The sequence below is a fragment of the Ceratotherium simum genome, chromosome 30 (assembly GCF_057802395.1).
Source record: "Ceratotherium simum simum isolate JZ-2026a chromosome 30, ASM5780239v1, whole genome shotgun sequence".
In the NCBI taxonomy this organism is placed as follows: domain Eukaryota; kingdom Metazoa; phylum Chordata; class Mammalia; order Perissodactyla; family Rhinocerotidae; genus Ceratotherium; species Ceratotherium simum.
This window is the reverse complement of record NC_141929.1, coordinates 28,811,326-28,830,767: the sequence shown is the minus strand read 5'-3', so window position 1 is coordinate 28,830,767 and position 19,442 is coordinate 28,811,326. Positions and strand designations below refer to the sequence as shown.

Here is a 19,442-nt window from a genome sequence, read left to right as displayed (position 1 = left end):
TTTTGGTCTCTGAGACCATCGCTGGGGCCCGGAGTGGGGAAGTGTTTTACATGTAAAGTCACATGTGAATATGCAGACTCTGAATTAGTAATATTTAGAGATGTGAAAGAAATCGAATATATAAAAACAAACAGGGGGGTGGTGGGGGAACTGAGAGGTGTGGACGCTGGGTCTCCTGCGGGCAGGGCTGGTCTTGTTCATCCGTGTCACCGAGTGCCGAGGGCACGCCTGGCACAGAGCAGTTGCTCGGCGAATATTTATGCAACCAGTATTTGCAGAGCAGCAGCCACGCTCCTGATGACGCTGTTCTAGGCGCTGGGGGTGCAGCCGGGGACAAACCTGAGTCTGCCCCTGGGGAGCTGACGATCAGGGGGAAATGCGGTGGTTATAAGACGTTTCAGACAATGACTCCGACATGGGGCACGTGGTCAGGAAGGCCTCCCTGAGGAGAGGGCCTTGTGCTAGACGGGGGGCTGGGGAGAGAATGCTCCTGGCTCAGGGAACACCCACCACTGAGGCCTGCAGGGGAATGAGTGAGGGCTGTTTGAGGAGCACAAGGAAGCCGGGTGGGGCTGGAGCATGAAGGGCCAGGTCCAGAGGGAGGCGGGGCCGGATCAACTGGAAGGTGAGGAGCCAGGGCTTTCTTCCTGGTGTGAGGAGGAGCCCTGGAGGAGGAGGAACCAGGACGTGCCCCAGGCAGGGGAGCCTGGGGACAAAGCTGCCTTCTCTCTTGCAGTTAACCCTGTGTTTGACCCAGTGGAGGACGGCAAGGGAGCCAGCGCCAGTGGGACCAGGCCGTCTGTCTCCTGCACACGTCAGTCCCCACCCCACACAGCAGCTCAGGGCACTCACCCTGTGGGGCAGCTAGTGGTGGGCCACACGGGAACTTGGTCACGGGCAAGGGACATCCAGGACCCCTGGGGTCGGGTCACTGAGGGGGAGAGGGCTTGGGCAGTATTAAAGATTGCCACCCTGCTGGGGAGTTCAGTGTCCAGACATTATGGGAACCCACTCGCTGGGCTCTGGGCCCATGTCCCGCCCCCTCTAAGGCCCCTCATGCTCAAATGTTACGGGCAGGGAGGGCAGAGGCAGGGTTCTCCTTCAGTCCTTTCCCACTGATGCTCTGGGAGGCAGCGGACCTACAGTGCAGGAGCTGGGGGCATCCTGTGGCCATCTGTGAGGGGCAGAGAGGAGTCTTTAAGAGAATGGACCCCACCCCTAATGCCCACCAGAATCCTGGAAGACAGAAGCTGGGAGCAAGGGAGGGGCGCGTCCCGGACCCCTGCTCCTGGTCCACCCGCCAGAGCCTCAGAGACTCAGTGTTAGGAGGGTCCCTGACAGTGCTCTGGGCTAGTCCCTCGATGCACACCCGCTGCAGGGTGCCTCCAGCCACTGCGTGCACAGCCCAGGTGACAGCGAGCCCACCTTACAGGGCAGCTGGCTCTGTTTTCAGACTCAGGCATTTGAATGTGCTCTGCTCCCGTGTGACCTGCCCTCTGCTCCTGCAGTGGACCCCGAGGCCCTGGCACGGGAGGAGCAGGCCAGCACCATCTTCCAGTCAGAGCAGGGCAAGAAGACCATCGACATCTACTGGCTATTCGACGATGGAGGTCAGCGCCCCTCAGACACTAGCTCTCCCTCAGGCCATCTTCCCTCCATGACTCTATGTCTCTTGGCCTGCCCTTCTTGGCTGCTCTCAACAAGGCCTCTGGTGGGACCTCAGAGCCCAACAAAGGGACCTAGGGATCCCCGGGCCTACCACTGGGCTCGGGGGAGCCCGGCTGGGCCCCTCTCTCAGACCCAATTTTTCAGCTGTAAAATGAGGACTCTATGGGAGGAACTGAGGTCAGTATGAGATGGAACCTTCAGACTGGACAGGCCTTAGGGCTCACAGCACATGACACAAATGGGAGAGATGGGCTGGTGCACAGGAAATCTGTAGGAATATTCTTCACTTCCCAAAGAAATATACTCTCTTCCATTTTTCCTAAAACATGTGACTCTCAGCTTTATTATTCCCACCTTTGATAGAGCCCCAGATAGAGAGAAAATGTTTCTGCTCCAATGGGATACATCCTATGACTGACAGCTGATATAGATTGAGCACTTACTATATGCTTGACACTGAGTACTTTACACGGGTTAACCTAATGCAATCCCCGGGCAGGAAGTGTTGTTAGCCCCCCTTCACAAATAGGGAAACTGAGGCACAGAGCGGTGAAGTAATTTGTGGATGGCACAGGGATAAGTGACAGCATCTCAATTTTCATGTGAAATCCCCCAATTATTAAATGCCAGCTCACTTATTCCAAACATCGTGCAGGCCATTTAAACCCCGGCCACAGCTCCCTCTGGTCTAGTCCGGCATGCTCATTATACAGGTGGGTGAACGGAGGTCCAGAGAGGGGACGGGTTTGCTGGTGGCAGGGCGGGGCGGGACCCCAGAGAGCGCGCTATCCTGAGAGCGTGTTCCTCTCCGCTCACGGGGCCCTCGTCGCCAGGCCTCACCCTCCTCGTCCCCTATCTCCTGGGCCGCAAGAAGAGGTGGAGCAAATGCAAGACCCGCGTGTTCGTGGGGGGCCAGATCAGCAGGATGGACCAGGAGAGAAAGGCGTAAGTGGGAGCACGGGCAGGGGACCCCCCGGTGTGCCCCTTCCTGCTCCCCCACCCTCGGCCGCAGCAGTGCGAGGGAGCTCTGGGCAGGAGCGGGTTCCTCTCCATTTCAGAAGTTGTGGCGTCCCGTCCCCCTTTAATAAGGTGCAGACGCCCTAGTCCCGGCCGTGACAGGGAGCGGTGTTCAGTTTTAAAACCACGAACCTCCTCAAGGAGAAACGTGTGTGGAGTGCAGGATGGAGAAGTCCCCTCCTCCTGAGAAGGAGGTGGAGCTTACAGTCCTTGGGGGCAATGTCCCCTCAAGCTTGGGTTGCGTCCCTGGTGAGGCCAGAGGTGACGTGAGTGACCAGGAGAAGGGGTAGCAAGTCCCACAGAATCTCTTGGTGAGAAGTGACTTAATCCTCCTCCAATCCTGCGGCTGATTCTGTGCTGGGGAACCCGTGCTGATCTCCTGTCTGAGCAAGAGAGGGCAGGCCTGGCCTGGGGGCTTGGCAGGCAGTGGCGTCCGGCCAGAATTTAGTGACGTTGGTTTATTTACTTGAGTTTTATTGATCACCTCTTTCTGGCATGAGGTGCTGGTTTTCTGTTTAAATTGTGATATGAAATTTCCTTACAAGATGTATCTGAGTAAGAACGTGAGTTGATTTAAGCTGAAAAGGAAGTAAATAGTAAGGCAGGTACACAGGTGGGGAGGTGCAGGAGTTGGGCAGGTGGCACAGGTGTGCTTAGAGTTGGGCGACTGCTGCTTTAGAGCCAGGTCACGCAAGGTCAAAGGTCGTAGGATGGAGGACCACTGGAGGGTGAGCGTGGGCAGGGAAAGATGGTGGCTTCCCCAAAGTTGTGCAATTAACTAGCCAAAGAGAAGAAACCCTGCTCAGCCTGTAGGGCCCTCGGCAGCGATCCCGGCCGTGATGCTCCAGGGTCAGGAGCCCGTGGCCTGTGCCACCCTAGTCCTGTGCCAGGACTACATCCCCACGACCCCTTCTCAGTCACCTCCTGCGTGAGTTAAGCCCAACCCAGCCAGCCCATCTCATTGTCCTCACCCCCTCTGAGAACTTCTCCACCGGAAGACCCTACTCAGCAGTGCTTGGGGAAATAGTGTCTGGCTTCTGTGTGATCTGCAAAGGGTAAAGAAGCCACAAGGCTGCTCTGCAGCCTTAGCTTCCGGTCCCAGCTCCCGGTGGAAGTTGGGCTCAGCGGGGTTCGTTCAGCTCAAGGCCGTGGCACCGTGGGGTCACGGGATGTCTTCCAAGCAAAGCTCGTGAAACCTCCTCAGCCTGCCAACTCTCTCTCTACTGGGTCACGTCCTCTGCCCTCCTCGTGACCCTGGCCAGGCCTGCGCTGCCTGCGGCCCAGGCCCTGCCCACCCCCACCCCCGCGCCCGAACTGCGCACCAAGAGCTCTGCCCACAGCTCTGCTTTCCTAACTTCCCTCCCAAGCTCCAGGGCCGGCGGTGGTTTGATGGCTGGGCCCCAGCCTGGTCTTTTGGGCTTATCTCCCCCTCCTTCCTCTCTCCCAGCCCCCCACTGCTCCCGCTCCACCCGCTGCACCCCCATACCTTTGCTCATTTGGACTCCCCTACTGGGGTGCTCGCATCCCACGAACTAGTCCTGGGATATCGCCAAAGCCAAGTCTCGCCCAGGGATTCTGACGCCGTGGGGGGCTAGGGCCAAGGCAGGGATGTTGTTCACAAGGCTCCTTGGGTGATTCCAATGTGGACCCCCCCACTCCACCCCCTTTGGCCTATAACAGTCTTACCCACCATGCATCATCTGGCCAGATCGCCACCTCCTCTGTGAAGCCTTCCCTGATGGCTGCAAACCACGGTTGACGTCTCCTCCCCAGTTGCACGCAAAGTTGGCACCGTCTGGCTTGCTGGTCCCATCTGTACTTAGTTCGTGTGTTATCTTTGCTTCCTCAGCCATCCTGTAATTTCCTGTACTGCATCTTCCCATCCCTTAGACCTTTGCTTCTCAAAGTGTGGTCCATGGACCAGCAGCTTCGCATCACTGGGGAACTTCTCAGAAATGCAGAATCCCAGGCCCCATCCCAGGCCAGCTGAATCAGAACCTGCTTTATAACAAGTTCCCCGGCTAGTGCGTGGGTGTGCTATGACAGAGAGGGCCACCAGGTGCTTGGGAAGTACTGGTCAATAACTTTTCCGTGTCACTTGTCACCATCTGACCTACTTTATCAATGTTCGTTTATTGTCCACCCCCCTCCCAGGTTAGAATATAAACTCCCTGAGAGCAGTGAGCAGATCGGACCTGTTTTGCTCAATAAAAATTCATTGAATGAATGAATAAATACAATTTAAAAAATATCCGTCTTCCAGGATCATTTCTCTGCTGAGCAAGTTCCGGCTGGGGTTCCACGAAGTCCATGTCCTTCCTGACATCAACCAGAAGCCGCGGGCTGAGCAGTGAGTTCTCTCTCTGTACTGGGGGTTCCAGGCAGAAGGGCCAGCTGTGTGCCCCGCAGGCCCTCTGCCCAGCGTCCCTTTCTCTCTGGTGAGCTGAGGGCAGAGGGGCCGCCCTCGCCACCACCGCCTAGACAGGGCTCATGGAAAGAAAGAGGAAGGGTCAGCATTTGCAGCCGTTTATTTTCATGCTTGTAGTTTTTTCTTTGCATATCAGAGCTCTGGGCTTTTTCAGAAACACACCTGGGCTGGAGGCAGATGAATGTTCACATTTGTGCTTTTCTTAGAGCAAAGTGGTTTTTAAGCTCTTATGATTGCAGGTCATGGCTGTTCTGCCTCTTGAGCAGAGCCCACTGTTTCATCCACGGGGACCCCCCAACCCCCACCCCCACCCCCACCCCAGAGACCTGGGGGCCGAGGGAGTGTCTGGCTTCACACTTCACAAGCCCAGGTTGCTTGCTACTCATAAAAGGCTGATTTTACCTCTGAAAGTGACTGGTTTTCTAAATTTTCCCTAGCACCTTGAGTGTTATCATCAAACAGTGGTTTTCAGACCTTGGCAAGTGTCAGAATCACCGGGAGGGCTGGTGAAAACATAGCTTGCTGGGTCCCACCCCCAACAGTCTGAGTCAGTAGATCTGGGAGAGGGCCCGAGAACATGTGTTTCTAACAAGCTCTCAGGGGCTGGTGCAGGCACTCCACTACGAGAACCACTGTCTGAGAGACAATCCATGGAAAGGGCTTGACGCAGCACCCAGCCCAGCGTCAGTGCCCAGTAAATGCTGGATTCGTGGCTTCCACCTACTGGCGCTTCTGAGCTCTCTCTGCATCTTGCCCTCTCCTTGCAGTCCCAGCTCCACTGCGAACTGCCTCGTTCTCCAGGCGTTGCCTCATTTACCTTCCTGAGAAAGGGCCTGTGCCTAGCCCAGCTCATCCCTTCCTGCCAGGCCAAGGTAGAGGTTACTGGAAAGCCTATTTCTTGGCTACTTTTGGTCCAGTTGGCCATGGGCAGGGGTGGCATAGTCATATGGCCCAAAACACGTGGCTGGATGGCAGCTCCTTTTGCAGGGGCTGAGGGGTGCTGGAACAAACAGAATAGAAGGTGCAAAGGCCCTGAGGCAAAAGCACGGCAGCTATAGCCCCTGATGTTACATTAGCACATTGGTGCTTGGGGTGGGGAAAATGTTGAATGGTCTGGGCAACAACTCCCCTCATGCAAAGGCAAGTGCACAGACTTGAAGCAAAGCCCTGTGTGCATTTGTAGCAAGGCTCAATTGTGGGGACGGAAGGGATTATTTACTTTCTCAGTGATTCAATTTGATATTCTTAAGACAAGACGTTTACAGTAGGATTTGCTCTATGTAAATCAGTCCACATGAGGTTTTCCGGGACTCTCTGTCTTCAATAAAGGAAGGTCGGTCTGACCTCTTGGCCATTACTTGTCCCTTATAGCTCCCATTACCTGGAGAGGGAAGGAAATCGAGACAGGAGAAAGGAACTATCTAACAGTGATGGATGTACTGTCTCCTACCATTTGCTCGGGGCTGTGCTTGGAGCTGCAGGGGCAGAGATGCGTGCATTGCAGCCCTGCCCTCCAGGGTCTACCCCGGCTTCAGTGCAGGCTGGAGGACGTGGGGAGCCATCAGAAGGCTGCAGAGACGGACCAGAATGCGAAAGGGAACAGGGTCGTCTCTGCTGGTGGAGGAGCAAAGCCTAGAGAGAGAGCTTGAACAGGGAGAGACAGGGATACCTTCCCAGTGGCGAGGACAGGGAGAGCCAGCATGCAGACCCCATGCAGCATCTCGTATCTTTAAAGTCCCCTCCTCTGCCCCGCATCTGCCTCCCCTCCCTGGACCATTTCTCTCCTCCCTTGCACAGCCAGACTTCTCCGAAGCGATGTTACACTGTCACCACTGCCTCCCCAACCCTCCCTCTCCAGCTCTCTCCAGGCCGCCTTCCACCCCACTGCTCCGCTGAAGTCACTCCAGCCAGCATCGTCAGTGACCTCCACCCTGACAGATCCACAGGGCCCGCGCCTGATCTCATCTTTCTCTGCCTCTCCGTCGCTTTGACAGTGATCCTTCTTGAAACAGTGCTTTTGGCTCTTGAGGCCCACCCCCTGCTGGTTTCCTCCTGCCTCAGGGCCCTTCTTTCAGTGTCCTTTGCCGGCTCTTCCTCCTTTACCTGACTTGTTGGCATCCTTGGGGTTCAGCCCTGGACCCTCTTCCCTTCACTCTGTCCCCAGGTGAGCTCATCCATCTGCATGGCTTCCTCTCAATGCCGACCAGCCCGAATTTCTATCTTTAATTATGTAAGTCCGGGCCCGGCCCCGTGGCGTAGCCGTGAAGTGCGCGCGCTCCGCTGCTGGCGGCCTGGGTTCGGATCCCGGGCACGCACCGACGCACCACTTCTCCGGCCATGCTGTGGTGGCGTCCCATATAAAGTGGAGAAAGATAGGTACAGATGTTAGCCCAGAGCCAGTCTTCCTCAGCAAAAAGAGGAGGATTGGCATGGATGTTAGCTCAGGGTTGATCTTCCTCACAAAAAAAAATAAAATAAAATAATGTAAGTCAGATCACACAGAAACCCCTCCAGCAGCTTCTTGTCTTGCTCAGGGGAAATACAAAGGCCTGCCTGATCTGGCCCCACACTACCTGTCTGTCCTCGCCTCCTCCCACTCTCCCCTGCATGCACCTTGCTCCAGCCACACAGGCTCCTTTGCTGCTCTTCAGACAGACCACACACACTTCTGCCTCAGGGCCTTTGCACCTTCAGCTCTGTTTGCTCCAGCACCCCCAGCCCTATGCATAGCTGTCTTCAGAAGGACAGGCATCCTTCTGGTCCAGAGAGGCCTTCCCCACCCCTGTTGTTCCTCATCCCACTACTCGGTTTGTACCTTCATAAAACCTCCCATCTATGTTTATTTGCCTGTTTGTCGCCCAGCAGACCTTGAGCTCTGTGGGACGGGGGAGGTTGTCTGGTTTGTTCACTGTTGTGAGCACAGAGCCTGGCACAGAATAGTGCTCAGTCAACACCTCTGGAACAGCCTGTGGGTGGAGGTGGGTCCCAGCTCAGTGGTCGTGGACAGCTCGTGGAGGTTCTGTTGAAAGCCAGACCCAACCCTCAGCGCTGAAGTCAACATGGGAGCTGCTCTCACGTAAACAGCAGTGTCAGAATGAAAACATGTCGCTGTGGCACTGCCTCCATCTCCCTCCGGCGACCTCGTTCCTTGCCCAGTCTCACCTGCTATCTCTCTCCCCAGCACCAAGCGGTTTGAGGACATGATTGCACCCTTCCGCCTGAATGATGGCTTCAAGGACGAGGCCACTGTCACCGAGATGAGGCGGGACTGCCCCTGGAAGATCTCAGATGAGGAGGTTAACAAGAATAGAGTCAAGGTGCAGGAGAGAGAAGGGCCTTGCTGGGGTGGGGTGGGGTCAGGGCGCCGCCCTGGGTCAGGGCCCTGTGCCCCATCTGTCCTAAGCTTCCTTAACCCCCTCCCCTGACCCTCCCCCCTGCTACTCCCAGCCTCTGAGGGATCCTGAAGCCACAAATGCTCGGGCTGACGGGTAACCCGGTTGTGGAACTCAGAGCCATCCTTGGCACGGGAGCCTGGTCCTCCTGCCCATTTTGAGTCACACCCCGCCGTGGTGATGGCCTGTCCAGAGTCCCTGTCCCTCCCCTCCCCTGTTCCTCCATGCCTGCCGAAAGGGATTCATGAGGCAAGTGGTGAAGGCAGAGGCAGAATTTGTCCCGTGGCCCAACAAGGCTGGCTGACCTTCTCCCCTAGCCTGTAGACCCCCGCCAGATGCAGCAAAAAGCCACGGCCACCCCTTCCCAGTCAGCATCTTCAGGACTCTAATAAGGGCTAAAGGAGGAGGGCGGCTGCCGTGGCCGTTTCAAGGTGGGCGAGCAGTTAGGGGCCCGGGGTCACCGTTCTGCTCCCTATGTGCTCTGGGTCACCGGTTCTCCCCGGCGGCAATTTTGCCCCTCAGAGGACGTTCGGCAGCCTCTGGAGACATTTTTGGTTGTCACCGTTGGGGGTGGGATTGCTGCTGCCGCTTAGTGAGTAAAGGCCTGGGATGCTGCTAAACATCCTACAACCCACAGGGCAGTTCCCACAGTGAAGAACTATTCCAGCCAAAGTGTCAAAGTGTCCAGCAAGATGGAGAATCCCTGGGCTAGGTTAGCTCACTCCCCCTCAGTTGTCATTCTCTCAAATGGGTGTCCATCCACTATCAGACTCAGAGTGTCAATCACTTCTGAACAATTTAGAGCCAGGTCTTGGGATGGGAGGGAGTCTCCCCCATAACCAACCCCACATAAGCTTTGGGGAATTCCCTGATCCGTCAGCCCTGAGGCCCTGCCCCAGAGGGCTCACAAAGCCTGGCTCCTTGGAGAATGCTGAATAAGGCATAGTGTCCAGAGAAGGCTTGTGCCAACTCTGTTCTGGAGGAGCTGGAACATTCCACCCCCACTCCGAGTCCACCTTATCAAGTGCATTCCGGTGCCTGGCCCTCTGCTTGGTGCTTTTGCATAGGTTAGCTCACTCCATCCTCCCTAGATTCCCCTGGGCAGGGTACTCTCATACCCATTTTACAGATGAAGACTGTGAGGCTCGGGGAGGCAACCGTCCTTGCTCAGATTCTCTCTGCTGTGAACCATCAGGGCTGAGATTTGAACCCAGCTCTCCCGACACCACGTCAAGTGCTCTCTCCCCGCTATCCCGCTGGTCATGGTAACAAGGTCAGGCAAGGAGAAACCAAGGAGGACTTCTCAAAGAAGTGAGCTTGGCACTCAATTACTGTGAGGGTCTCCTTCCTTCTTGGAGGCAGGAGAGTCTATCATAACGTAGGAGGAATCCTTCCTGCATCCAGTTTGAACGGTTAAAAGAGGCCCCTTGGGGGCCGACCCGGTGGCAGAGTGGTTAAGTGCGTGCGCTCCGCTGCAGCGGCCCGGGGTTCGCGGGTTCGGATCCTGAGCGTGCACCGACGCACCACTTGTCAGGCCATGCTGTGGCGGTGTCCCACATAAAGTGGAGGAAGATGGACACGGATGTTAGCCCAGGGCCAGTCTTTCTCAGCAAAAAAAGAGAAGAATTGGCAGATATTAGCACAGGGCTGATCTCCTCACCAAAAAAAAAAAAAAAAAATGAGGCCCCTTGGCTTGGCGGGAACTGCTTAGGAGGAGGTGGGAAGTGACCACGTGGCTTTTCCTCGTCCCAGTCGCTTCGGCAGGTGAGGCTGAATGAGATTCTGCTGGATTATTCCCGAGACGCTGCTCTCGTCGTCATGTAAGTAGCCCCGCGCGGGAGGAGACACGGGTCTCAGGGGCATCAGCTCTGGGAAGGGTGGGCACCAGCCGAGGCCCAAGCCTTCCCTGTGGGGAAGAAGGGCCCAAAGGTCGCTAAACACAGCCCAGGTGGCTTCTCAGCGTGTGGCCAGGCCTGCGTCTGCCCCATGCCCCTCGTCTGAGTGTCATCTGGAGAGGTCAAGGGCCTCACACATCCCAGCCTCACTGACTCCCCACCATGGCTTTTCCCTTGTCTGTTGCCTTTTCCTGCCAAACTCGGCTTGGCAAAGGGGACCCAGCTCATTCCAGAAGGAAATCGATTCCTAGTTGTTTGAGAATCAGCCAGCCCCCTTTGGCCATTGGCCACCCCAGCTGATGTTGGTACCCAGCCTGGGCGGTAGAAGCAGAGGCCTGCCCCAGCCCCGGCTGTTCCACGCTCTGTGTGGGTCAGACCCTCGGGCTGCCGTTGCTGCTGCCTGTGTCCAGTTAGGAGCCGCTTCTGGTGGGTATTGGCCAAGGCCAGGTAAATGGAAGGTGAGATGGAAGGTGACAGTGGCACAGAGAGAGTCTCGGGGTGGCTCTACTCTCTTGGGGGCCAGGAGGAAGAACATGGCACCCACGCCACCTGAGTCCCCTCTCCAAGAGGGGTCAGCTCAGAGGGAATAGGGGATCTGACAAGGTGAGTAACTGGCCTATCTTACGTCTCCTGGGGCTAGCCTCCTGGAATTCCGCAGGGTAGCTAAGAAGCCTGCCGAGCCTGTTTTTCCATCCCCTGAAACCAGGATCAAGCATACAATGTGCAGGGCCTAGTGCAAAATGAAAACGCGGGGCCCCTTGTTCTAAAATTATTAAGAATGTCAGGATAGTAACAGCAGAGCATTAAACCCGGCAGGGGATCCTCCTAAGTGCAGGGCCGTGTGCGCGCACAGATTGCACACCCGGGGAGCTGGCCCTGCCTGAAACGGTGCTTCCGGGGGCTTTTAGGAAGATAATTTTTTGTACCAAGAAATTTCTCCACGTTTCCTTTATGTGGAAACTGTGATAAAGCGAAGAGCTGGGTTTATCTCCAAGCCTCTGGCCAACACCTTGCAGCGTTGGCCTGGGTGCGGAGTGGGTCACAGTGCAAGACAGTGGGAATGGCTTCATCCTGGGACGGCTCCCCGGACCTTTCCTGGGTGTGAGATCTGGGCGTGCCAAACACGTCTTCGTGAGTGCCACCTCCCTTCAGAGAAGCAAGTTTGCATTTTGTCTCTGCTATTAGCCCACAGTGTGGCCTTGGGCAAGTAACCTTCTTCTCTGAGCCTCAGTTTCCCTGATTATAGAGGAGTTAAACTAGATTATTTCCAGATTTTCTTTCACTCTAACATACTATGATTCTAAGTTTATTTGCCCTAAAATGAGTCAGTCTCTCAGGCCATCAGATGAGGAATGTCATCCCGGGAGGTCTCCATCTGCTGGCGCCTCTGCCCTCCCACTCCCCCACCCCTGGACCTCATGGGGAAAGCCATCCCCCGCCCACCAGCCTTTGTGGGATTAGCTGATACAGATAATCATGAGTCCAGTCGTCTTAGAGAAGACGCCTGCGCCCGTGGCGGCAGCTACAGCTGTTGCCGAAAGGGGCCCTGCTGTCAGCCCACTCCAGGGGGAGGATGGCAGCTGAGTCTTTGCATTGCTAATCTCCAGCCCGGAGCCGTGCCCTGCTTCTAAAAGTTCAGTCTGAGGGTCACCTTCACCAGAACCACCACGCACTTGTGGAAAATGGCAAATTCCTCAAATCCTTCCAGATCAGGGTCTGGGGTGGAGCCCAGGAACCTGCCTTCCCCAGAAATTCTGGGGAAGAAAAAAATCCTTCCCAGCCTCAGGGAAATGACAAAATCACATTGTACAGCATTTTGGGGAGGACACCGGGACCATTTTCTAGAGCAAATTTGAGGCAGATCTTGGTTGTTTATTGTCTACTAATCAATCAGTGGTTTATGTGATTAGCAGCCGTGTTTGAGCTCAGCTTAACCTGCACAGCTGATAAACCAGCCTTGTAACCAGTCCAACAACCTTTGACTAGACTGACAACCTACCTCTGGTCTAACTTTCCAGTCTAGACACCTCTTCTTTCCATAAAGACTGCCTCCTCAAAGCCAAATAGTAATAATCAAAATAATAATAATCGACATTGCATTTTATGGATTGAGCCTCTGTGACACTCAAGGCATTGGGCCTTATTAATTTTCAAAACTCTATGAAGTGGTTCTATTTCATCTCCCCTCCACACACACTCTGGAGATGAGGAAACCGAGTCCCGGAGGAGTTAATCATCTTGCCCCTGACCTCACAGCTGCAAAGTGGGGGCTGGGTTTTGAAACCCGTGACGAAGTTCTGACGCGGGATTCTCGTTCCACCTCTAGGTTAGATCCAAGGCTGCCTTTCTTTGTGGCTAAGAGCTGCAATGCTGAACAAAAACTTCCTTTGTTCTGGAGCAGCTTTGTTTCTAAAGATTAGTAGCTTAGAGCGCACGTCCTGTGAGCAGGAATAGAGAGCGCCATTGACTGGTGTGGGGGTGACTGTACGGGAGCCTGTCCCTCGGATGGGAGGACAGGCTCTGCTGGAGGAGGGAGCTTCACGCTGAAGCTTGAAAGGCCACAGCAGGAGTGATGCAAGTCCCCTGTCCCTGGTAGTGCAGCCACCAGTCCCCTCGTGCCCTTTGACGTTGCTGAATTCAGTCCCCGAAAATGATGCAGCAGATCCCAGAGGGCACGTTCAGCCTCTGGCATAACTGTTGAATCAGGAAAGTTTGGTTTCAATATTCCCACTTTCCTTTTCCCCGGAAAGTCACCAGACAAACACAAACACATTCTAACAAAGGTGACACTAGCTGAATGAAATGTCCTGTTCCCACCTGTCTTCCCCCATCCTGGGGACCTTGCTTTATAAAGGAGGGGAGTGGTTGTCCCAAGTGAAGCTTTGAGGATGGAATTTTAAATAAGGGGCACTGTCTGGGGACCCCAGTTTGCCTTCGCAGCGGAGGGGGGCGTGCAGTGAGCAGAGGCAGCTGGGGCGGGGAGATCCCACGACCTGGTTCAAGCCCGGCTCAGCGTGGTCACCCACTGGGTCATCTCGTGCTGGTAAATAATGATACGTGATGACAGGAGCTGCTGACGTTGGGAGGGCATGCTCTGTGCCAGGCATCGTGCGACGCCTTTGTGTGTTTCGTCGTCTTTAGCTCTCGCAAACACCCCCCGAGGGAGGTTTGTGTGTCCTCACGTTAGGGAAGAGAAAACGGGCTCAGGTGCCACGTGGCTGAGGAGTGGCAAAGCTGGGACTCAGTTTCTCTGACACCAGAGCCCTGCTCTGAGCCCAGCAGCCTGGCACAGCATCCTCCCGTCTGCCGTCTGCCGAGGTTCCCTTCGCTGGGAGAGAGGGCGGGGCCAGCCCCGCCCTTTCCCCAGGGTTGTTTTGAAGTTCTGATGAAATAACACCCGTGGATGTACTTTGGGAAAACAAAGAAAGTGCAGTCCCACGTAAGGTGGTGGAGCCCCGACTTCGTGTCACACCAGCTGGGTCTGCAGATGCCGCCTTCTCCAAGAGCCAAGAGCAGGGCAGCTGCAGCCCTCCCAATGCATTTTTGGAATCTCAGGATGGTGGAAAAGTCCCTTCCTGAAATAGCCATGGAAATATGGTGGAACAGCATTCCCAGGCTTCTCGTAATTTGCACAGCATTGCGGTTCAACAAGGGGTCCTCCAAAGGCAATGGCGGAGTCCTGCCCCCAGGGCCTTACACACACAGCAGGAGGCAGGACAAGGACATTCAGCTGAAGGGTGTGACCATATCACACTGCTGTGGCCACAGGCAGGTGTGTGGCTGGCAGGATTCGCATGTCCTGATGAGGCGGGATCACCCACAATAGCCCCACTGTATCAGACTGTGTTCTGGGTACAGGGGAAGGCGTGGTGAACAAGACAAACCCGGTCTGAACATATAGTCTAGTGGGGGAGACAGACAACAAACAAATAAATGAAAAGAGGATCTTGAGAGTGTGAGGCGCTAAGAAGACAATGAAACAGGGTGATCTGATAGAGATGGGAGGCTGGCTTTGGAGGGGGTGATCAGAGACGGAGGTCTACTTGAGCTAAGACCTGAGTGATACAAAGGAGCCAACCAGGTGATGAGCTGGGAGCACTGCCTTCAACATCTTGTGCAAAGGCCCTGGGGCAGGAATAAGGATTTCTTTCTAGAATGGAAAGAAAGCCACTGTGTCTGTAGGCAGGTGAGCGAGGCTGAGGGTGGTAGGAAATGAGGTTGTGGATGCTGGTGGGGACCAGATCATGGGGCCTTACAGGCCGTGGCTTTATTTAGAAATGCTTCATGGCTGAAGGTACATTTCAAGTCATGCTTTTAAGGAGCGTGGGAGGTTGTTCTTAGGGTGGCTGGGAAGAGGCGCTCTGAAGGGGTCAATAAACAGAGCTACTGTTCAGAAAGCAAACCATGGGCTGTGGGGGGAAGGCCCCTTGGTAATTCCTCGTCTGCCGCTTCTTCCTGCCTTGCAGCACCTTGCCCATAGGGAGGAAGGGGAAGTGCCCGAGCTCGCTGTACATGGCCTGGCTGGAGACGCTGTCCCAGGACCTCAGACCTCCGGTCATCTTGATCCGAGGAAACCAGGAGAACGTACTCACCTTTTACTGCCAGTAACTCCATGCTTGGCCTTGCCTGCCTGAAGCCAAGGGCACGGGACGTCTACCTCTCCTCGGAGACAAGACTCACGTTCTGTTGCACTTTAAACGGTAGCATCTGATGATCCCACTGAAGAAGCTGGTAGATTCCAAACTTTGGCCGGACCCTCCTCCCATTGGACGTGTCCTCTGGGCTTTGGCTGGAGAAGTAGCAGATGGAGTTGCATGGAAAATATTTTGGTGGATCCATATTCCTTTTAAGCTTTATTTTGATCTTAATTACAACTAATCAGATTTCAGTCTTTGATATATACAAGTTTGAGTCAGAGTGCCGGGTGTGAGTCCTGGCAGTTCCTACTGACCTTCCCTGGGGGACTCCCTAACCGTGTCCCCCTCTTCCACAGTCAGGGGAATGGGCGCCCACCTGTAGCCCTTCAGGAGGACTGCACGGCTCTTTGAGCCTCCATGAGAATGCAAATTTCTTTAACCCCCTCTCACTACCTTCACTTTCAATAATAATGTGTCTTCAGTGTTTTGGTTGGTTCTTTGGTAGACCAGGGACTTTCAAACTTTTGGGGGCTGCAACCCACAGTCAGAAATATATTTTACATTGAGCCTTGGAACAGACACACAGTGAAACGAAAGTGTCACAAAACAATACTTATCCGTACTAAGGGTGATGCACTCTGATATTTTCTGTTCTAGTTCTCGTTCTCGTTTTAACGTTGGTCGCAATCCACTAAAATGAGTTTGGGACGCACTAAGGGGAGGTGACCCACGATTTGAAAAGCCTGGCTGGTTTGGAGAAAGGCCATGTTAAGCATCACTGCCATTTCCCCTGCTCATCCCACAGGGAAGGGAAGGGAACTGACAAAACACATGAGCAGGGTATTGAGGGTGGACGTGTCAAGAAAGAGCTTCAGAGGAGGGGCAAGATTTAGGGAGTCTCTGGGAGGGCGTTAACTTTCAGGTTTGGTTGGGGATGGAGGGTGGAGGTTGGTCAGGGATGCAGGTTTGGTGGGTCACGGATGGGGAAGGGGAAGTGGGGATGTAAAGATGGCAAGATTGGGCAAAGGATCGGAAAGGTCCAAACCCAGCCCAAGGCCAGGTGACAGCACAGGGGAGGAGGAGCTGCTGGAAAGAGACGGAAACAGAGCAAGTGGCAGAGGGGACTGCGGTGGGGGGAATGCAAGGTGGGGGTCAGAGAAGAGAGAGAACCTGGGGAGGATGAACCCTACTCGGGTAAGGGTGTTCCGGTTACTATGGATTGAATAGTCCAGAGTGTTTGCACCAACCAAGAGGATACAAGAGCAGAATTATGTTGAGATGTCCCAGCTGGTGGGTGAGGCTCCCTAAAAGCGCGTTTCAGCGCTAGACACACCCCCGAGCAGCATAAAGGTGAGTTGTTGGGGATACGACGGGCTGGGCCTTCTTCCAGTAGCACTGGGGTGGCTGAAGGAACGAGGCATCTTTGGGTTTGGTCGGCCCCCTCCAGGCCCACTGAAGTGCCCATTTAGTCCTGAAGGCAAAATCTCGTTCTTGGGTTATGACAACCTGTAAAAACAGAAGCCAGTTTAAGAGGCAAAGCGTTTATTTGGGATCAAAGAATTGCAATTCGTGGATCACAGATTCAGGTAGAAACCCAAATAGTGTCCTGATTACAGGAGAGGGACTTAGGGTTTTTATGGAAAAAGGGAGGATGAGGTGAGCTGAATTAGAGTACACTGGTGCTGGATGAGGTCAGGCTAGACTTGTCCTCCACTGACTGGTTGAGATTCGTCATCAGCAAAGTCCAGTTCCCTCAGTCCTCACAGACAGGATGTTCTTATCCTGACATCTTGGAATGTTGGCGGTTTGGTCCAGTCTGGAAGATAAAGAAAACAAGACATACAAGGCAATTCCTCTGAAATGGCTGCTCTGGCTCTGTTTTAATATGGCTCCACTCATGTCATCTTTCACAGTTAGAGCCCAGAGGACTTGAGCGTTTCTCAGGTCATCCCGCTGCAGAGACCTAAGGCTCTGGGCTCCCAGGCTGTTTCAAGCCCCACTGTTCTTTCCTGAGTCAGGGCTTGCTGAGAGAGACCGAGCACCAGGCTGAGCTCATTAGGGACGGCTCCTCTGCTCCTGAGGGACCAGAGGGGGGCCTGCCTCTGAGCCATTCAGTGGACCTGAGACCAACTCCCAACTCCAGATAAGGCAAAGCCTTAATCAGGGAAGGCTTGCCTTCCTAGAGCCACACGGAAAACCATTTCCTGGCAGATGGGTGCTCCTTCTTCAGACTTCGAAGAGACCCTAATTCCAGAACAGAGAATGCTTTGGCTTCGGGCATTTAAAAAAAACAAAAAAGAATTTTCACTATGTTGGAAATCAAATCTTGAATAATGATAATAGCTTTGTTTTTTAAAAAAAAAAGGCCTTGAGTTAATAGTGAGGTCAGAAACAATGAATGAATAAAAAATACGTTCACTCGGTCAACAGAATTTGTTTGTTTTGGAACATATTGTTTTTTAACTCTGCTGAGTGTTTCAAAAAAATTAACTGTTTTGTTTTCTCAACCCTGAATTGAACTTTCTCAAGCTTCCACTGGTTCTGTAGGTCACCTTGCCAGGTTTCCACATGAACGTTTACAGGAGCCACTTATTTTCCCTTTGCTTCTCTTACATGTGTTTGCAGACTCACGGGGAACCCATTTTCTTGGGTCCTTGTAAAAGTGTTCCAGTATTTTCAATCTCGCCGAAAGCCGAGAGGTGGAGAGGTTGAGTGGGAGGCCACAGCGTGGCCACCAGAAGACCTGGATTTGAGTTTCTGTCTCCCTCACAAAACTGGCTGTGTGATCTCAGATACGGCCCTTACCCTCTTACCCTGGGGCCCTTACCCTGGGCTTCAGTCTGTGAAACGAGAGAACTAGACCAGAACAGGTGTCCCTAGGCAGCTGGTCTGCCGATGACTGTGGTTTGGCTCACGCGCGGTTGATCAAAATTGTGGGTGCTGGGGGTGGGGTGGGGAAACACTTCACTTCAGCCCCCCCGCCCCTTGGCTGACCACTTCCTATTGCCCTGCTGTGTGATCAGGAGCTCTAGAAGGCCCTCCAAGCCATTGTTGGGCCTATTGGACACTGGGAGGGTGGGAGATGCCAGTCCGCAGTGTGTGTCTCTCTCTGCCTTTGGATGATAGAATGCTCCACGTTGATGACTCTCAGTGGTGGGACTATTTTCCCTGTAGTCCTCCTTTGTGCTGTGCATGGAGCACCTGACCCACAGAGAGGTGGGTCAGCAGGGCAGGGCCCAGCCAGCGGCCACAGCGGCCACGGCAGCAGGAATTCCTCCCTTATCTCCCCCGGGATCCACTACCCAGTTAGCTCCCAATTTTCCCCTTGGCATTTCAGCCTCCAGATTCCATCTCCTCCTTCAGTTCCTGTCCAGACTTGTTGTGGCTTTGAAGGAAGTACAGTATAGCCCGATTTTCACCCAATAGGCTTGTTGAGCTCCACCTCCCAGGCAGAAAGCTGTGGGCCTCATTAGCGCCTGGAGAGTCCCGTTTCCACTGGATTCCCTTTTACACGTCTGCCTGGCCTCTCTGGTGTGGCCAGGGAGAGGTGGGTTTCACAGCGAGGAGACCAGCTGGAATGTTCCAGAAGAACCACCTGGCTGGGAGGCCCCCAAGCACATGCAAAGCAGCCCGGTTTCGCTTGTAGCTGTGTATAGCTCGAGATGTCAGAAAAAAATGCTGCTGACTTCAAAAGTGTTCACAGAAACGGGGCTCGGGAAAGCCCAGCCCCTGGCTAGGCTGGTACTTCCCCACTGGAAGTGAGGGCTAATCGTATGACTGACGGCACAAGCATGACACGAATGCCCCTTCCTGAAACGGAGCCACAACAAACTCAGTTTCTAAAAATACCCCGTGGATAGAGCCTCGAGAAGAACCACCTGGCTGAGAGGCCAGACGGCAGAATGTCGGAATGTCATACAGACGAAAGACCATAGCAAGGAAGGACGAGTGCTTTTCATTCCGGCTCATAAGAGAGTCACAAAATAAAGCGCTCTAAGGAAGCAGAAGAGAGAGCAAACACACAGGTCAAGGGAGTTAAGCAAGTCTCTCTAGAGAAAACGGTATTTGAAATAGGTTTGAACGATTGGTAGGATTCTACAGACAGAAATGGGGGCTGGGGTTGGGAGGAGGTTTTCCAGATGGCAGGAGAGCCTGAGCAAGGACCAGAGTAAAGACAGCTTCCTAGGTATGTTTGGGGAACAGGAAATAAACCAGTTTTCCTGGAGTACGAGGATTGTGGATGTGGGAAGATGAGATTGGGAAAGTTGTAATGTGCAAGGCCCCAACTATGAGGCTGGGGAGCTCATCACTGACTCAGAGGCACTGGGGAGCCCCTGAAGGTGAGGGGCAGATCCAAGCCTTAGGAAGCTTGGCTGGACAGGAGATGGAGGAGGCTGGAAGAGGA

General features: G+C 54.2%; 1 protein-coding gene across 3 annotated transcripts in view; it reads left to right on the top strand.

The window, feature by feature from the left end:
- SLC12A3 (solute carrier family 12 member 3) overlaps window positions 1-15,936 on the top strand; it is a 37,258-nt gene extending 21,322 nt beyond the window's left edge. For 2 of the 3 annotated variants that reach the window (XM_087420222.1, XM_004431634.3), the window contains 7 exons: window positions 737-814; window positions 1,509-1,610; window positions 2,502-2,613; window positions 4,949-5,035; window positions 8,295-8,430; window positions 10,258-10,325; window positions 14,867-15,936. In XM_087420222.1, coding sequence (XP_087276348.1) covers window positions 737-814; window positions 1,509-1,610; window positions 2,502-2,613; window positions 4,949-5,035; window positions 8,295-8,430; window positions 10,258-10,325; window positions 14,867-15,008 — 725 coding nt within the window. In that variant the 3' untranslated portion in view covers window positions 15,009-15,936. Of the gene's footprint in view, window positions 1-736; window positions 815-1,508; window positions 1,611-2,501; window positions 2,614-4,948; window positions 5,036-8,294; window positions 8,431-10,257; window positions 10,326-14,866 lie in introns of those variants that run through there. The other variant, XM_087420223.1, reaches the window with a different exon arrangement.
- The last annotated feature ends 3,506 nt before the right edge of the window (window positions 15,937-19,442 follow it).